The following is a 4322-nucleotide window of genomic DNA, read 5'->3' as shown; positions in this document are numbered from 1 at the left end:
ATGGATGGATGGATGGATGGATGGATGGATGGATGGATGGATGGATGGATGGATGTTGGCTACTTTTGTACCAATTTTCAGCTTTATGTGTTTAAAAGTGGCTGAAATATTTCTCTTTCTGTAATTATTATTACCTTCAAATTAGGATTAGCTTTCCGAATATCACGAGGATTGCTCCAAATTTCAGTTCAATATTTATAGAAATAACTTTGTTATAGCCATTTGAAATTAGCGGCAGCCATCTTGAATATTGTATTTGCAATAAGATTTTGTTTTAGATTACTCTCGGCTACTAGTACTAACAAACTTTCAGCTACATATGTTTAAAAATGGCTTTTTGTAAAATTAGCATTAGCGGGGCTAGCAATCGGCATGCCATCATTCTTAGCTAAACCACAACAAATTTCAGCTCAATAAGTCTTAAAATGTTTGACTTATATGAAGATAGCTGTTGCAGCCGACAAGAAATTATGAATCCACAGTAGTTTTCTTTAACGGTATGTGCCCCCCTAAAAAAAACACTACGGTCACCCCTTGCAAAAAAGTCTAGCTCCGCCCCTGTTCTGAAGGCTCAAAGGATGTCAGTCAGGCGGCGTCGTACCTGCCGGTCATCAGCTGGCTGCGTGACGGAGTACAGATGGGCTGGACATAGTAATTTTCCAGGATGACGCCCTCCGCCGCCAGTTTGTCCAGAGTGGGGGTCTTGATGGTGGGGTTATGGTAACCRATGTCGTTGAAGCCCTGAAACAGAAACAGAGGCAGCACAAAGGTCAACGTTGGGACCCCGGATTAGCCTTTTTGTTTGCTAACTTTAGAAACCGTTAGCTTTCGATAAATTAGGTTCTGGTAAAGAAAAACGTGTAAAACTTCTACTTTTATGCTGTTTATCCCTAAATAAAAACTATCCCTTCTTACAAGCAGTGCTGGACGTGTCAGGTACCGTGTGTAGCATATAGCATCTTCAGAAGCTAACCGTTCAAGCTAAGAAAGTCAAAAAGAAATAAAATAACATTTAATAATATTTAAATAACTACTGTAATACAAAAATGGACTACGTGTAAACTATGGTAGAGAAAGTATTTGCTAACTTCAAACTGTATTTATAAAAATACAAACTTGATCTGGAAATGCTTTTATTCTGAAAGGGGTRAACTAATTGGATTGGCTGATTAGCCACAGATGATCCCGCCCACCTTCAAATTAACCAGTTTGCTCAGTCCAACCAGTCGTTTTAGCAGTTAGCATTAGCTTCCACTGAGTTTTTATCTGTTTAGCGTCAGCAGAGCTAAGATTCTTGTTTAGTGAATTTGTGAAGCTAACTTTTTAGCTAGCTGGCACCGTGTATCGTGTGATTAKCATGTGTGAAGAATAAACTGGGCTCCACTCACCTGGTCATCAATCAGAATAAATATGATGTGCGGCTGCCTCCTCTTCCGTCCTGCGTCACCGCTTCCAAGGGTTTGATCTTTTTGCTGCCCGATCAGGTGGGCTGACAGGAAGTCCAGGCTGAAGGCAGTCAGCGCCGCCAGTACTGCGCAGGCGACCCTCATCGTTATCGACGCGACTCCTGCAGGAACCAAAAAAACAAAAAAACATCCTGCTTCATAAACAAGAAGAGGAGGTGCAGCTCAGAAACGCCATCGCTGCAGGGACTGGGTGCAGATAATAAAACCATGTTTGAGACGAACTCGCCAAGTTGGCGGCAGCTGTGATTTAAATGCATCCATCTGGCGGAGCGAGAGCTGAAAGCTCAGAGGAGGCCTCCGTCTTACGATTGTTGGGACTGAAACACCAATAAAATGTGATGAAAATATTAGCTGTGACTGAGGGAGCAGCGGCGGGGGAGTCTGAGTGTAGAGAGAGGAATTCAAAGAAATATATTTGATCGTTTTGTTTTTTACAGAACAGGAATGAGAGGAGAGGACAAGGTGTAGTTATAACTATTCTTTGGTAAAACACCAATAAAAGGGTTTTATGGGGAAAAATAAAGTCCAACATCTTTCATTTCCAGCGTTTTATGTGTCTGAATGTAATTAAATGGTTTTAACAGGTTCTAAATGTGTTTAAATCTAAACTTACGTCAACAACAAAAATAAAAAAACAACAACTCAGATTCAAACRTGTCAAAAATGATTTATGAAACCAAAACTTGAGTCCTTCCTCTGGTCCAGCAGAGCCTCCTTCAGCAGCTGTAACTCTCCGTAGTGAGTTTCTGTCTGACTTTATTACACTTTAAATGGTTCTGAAGGAATTTTGGACGAGTTTTTAGAATATTTTAGGACACAGAGAAGTTCATGGTCGACTCTAAAATCCTGAACTGAAACTGAGCTGTAAACGCTGAAAGAAACAGAGCACTAGCTAAAAGACACAAAGCACCAATCCCTCGCAAAAACATGAACGTAGCAAATAGCATGATTAGCATTAAAAAGCTAACTTCAAGCTTAAAGTAGCAAAAGGCTGATTAAACATAAAGGAAACAAAAGATTAGCTTAAAAGTAAAAGCTAAATGTAACAAAACTAAAACATACCTAAAAGCTAAATAGAAGCTACAAAGTAGCAAATAGCCAACTAAAAGCTAATAATTAAAAAAGGCTAACTAAATGCTAAATGTAGCAACAACAAAGTTTACAAAGATGTACCTAACAGCTGGAAAGGTGTTAGCAAGAAGCTACAAGTAACAAAAGGCTAACTATAAGCAAAATGTGGCAAAAACTAAAAGTTAAAAAAAACTAATCCCTAAAAGCTTAAAATGAGAAAAAAGTTCAGGTAGCAAAAATGCTARCAGAAAGCTACATACAGAAAAAAGCTACACAGCTAGCTAGAAGCTAAAACAAGCAAAAGGCTATGTGGAAAGTAGCAAAACAGCTAATGGATGAGGCTAATTAAAAGCTCAAAGTAATGAAATACTAGTTACAAGCCACAAAAGGCTAGTTAAAAGCTAAAAGTATTAACATAGTAGCTAAAGCAGCAAAAGGCTAGTTAAAAGCTAAAAGTATCAATAGATTAGCTAAAAGCTAAATCAGCAAAAGACTAGCTTGAAGCTAAACAAAAAAACAAACAGAACCATGTTGCTGAAGCTTCTTTGCTGACGTTGTGTTCATGTGTGCGGCTAATAAAAACGTGTAAAACTATGTTTCTGTGTTGTTGGCTGTAAACTGACACCATGARGGTCTTCCTGGGTTTGTTAGGACGTGTTTTTGTTAAGAGTGATGTCATTAAARCGTGACTCTGACATGTTTGACCATCAGTCTCTCTAAGATCTGTTTCATCATTTTATTTTGATAACAAATAATTATTTTCATCATATTTCATCATCTCTGAGCTAGAAATGTCTGGAAATCTGGGCGCCTTTTCATTAAAATAAGAATATTCAAACCAACGTGTGGCTTCTAAGCTTTCGGCCGACCACAGGTTTCTGGGCTCCGGCTGGCAGAAGAGCAGCCTCGACTCGGCCTCGGACCTTTGTAGAAACGATGGAAGACGGTGAGTATTTTGTGATTTTATTTCACTTATTTTCACGTTTCTGTGTTGTCGCCACGACGAGTCCAGTCGTGTGTTGTGTTAACACACACCTGTATGCTCCAACTGACAAACATCCTGCTGTTGTGTGTTTTCTATATATTTTAATTTATTTTTAAACCTGGTACTGACCTGGGACTTTCCATATTGAGGATTTTTTAAAGTAAAGGTTAAATAAAATCTGATTAAATAAAATAAATACTAAAAAGAACAGGCTTCAAACCTCATAATCTGGTTCAAACTGGTTCGTATTTATGATGAGTAAAATGTGAAAAGCATCATTAAATGTGTCACTGTTTAACTCTGAGAGGAAACCTGCAGCTCGTTATAAAGTAAAGAGAAAAACCATGTGAATAATGTGACGTGTTTCGACTTGTTTAAAGAACAGAGCAGGAAGGATGTTGATTTTATACAAACATGATGAAGAGCAGCTGCCTCAGTCTGAAGACCATACTGAACACACACACACACACATCCTTGTATTTGCATCAAACTGAGGACTTTGTATTGACTTCCATTCATTTTATTTTTATTGTATTTATGCGTAACCCAGACATTTCCCCTAAAACTAACCATTACTGGTCTATAGTTAACACTAACCTGAACTAAAACTTAATTCACACCAAACCTTTAAACCTAACTAGTGAAGCCCAGCAGAGCTGCAAAGTAGAGGTCCTCACTTTACATCAAAGACCTCATTTTGATAGTAACTATGGTGCAAATAGTCCTCACTATAGTAGAAACACACACACACACACACACACACACACACACACACACACACACACTTGATTACAGGACAT

The 4322-nt window shown here is 38.4% G+C and overlaps 2 protein-coding genes across 3 annotated transcripts in view; one reads left to right on the top strand and one right to left on the bottom strand.

The window, feature by feature from the left end:
* Positions 1-601: 601 nt before the first annotated feature.
* Positions 602-4322, bottom strand: part of LOC106522903 (arylsulfatase J) — a gene marked incomplete at its 3' end in the record, with an annotated part of 4428 nt that continues 707 nt past the window's right edge. For both annotated transcript variants that reach the window (XM_014016141.1, XM_014016140.1), the window contains 2 exon segments: positions 602-741; positions 1389-1567. In XM_014016141.1, coding sequence (XP_013871595.1) covers positions 602-741; positions 1389-1550 — 302 coding nt within the window.
* LOC106522902 (ABC transporter F family member 4) overlaps positions 3409-4322 on the top strand; it is a gene marked incomplete in the record, with an annotated part of 15034 nt that continues 14120 nt past the window's right edge. The window contains 1 exon segment of the mRNA XM_014016139.1: positions 3409-3483.

The sequence above is a fragment of the Austrofundulus limnaeus genome, unplaced genomic scaffold (genome assembly GCF_001266775.1).
Source record: "Austrofundulus limnaeus strain Quisiro unplaced genomic scaffold, Austrofundulus_limnaeus-1.0 Scaffold139, whole genome shotgun sequence".
NCBI lineage: Eukaryota > Metazoa > Chordata > Actinopteri > Cyprinodontiformes > Rivulidae > Austrofundulus > Austrofundulus limnaeus.
This window is presented reverse-complemented; position numbering and strand designations above follow the sequence as displayed.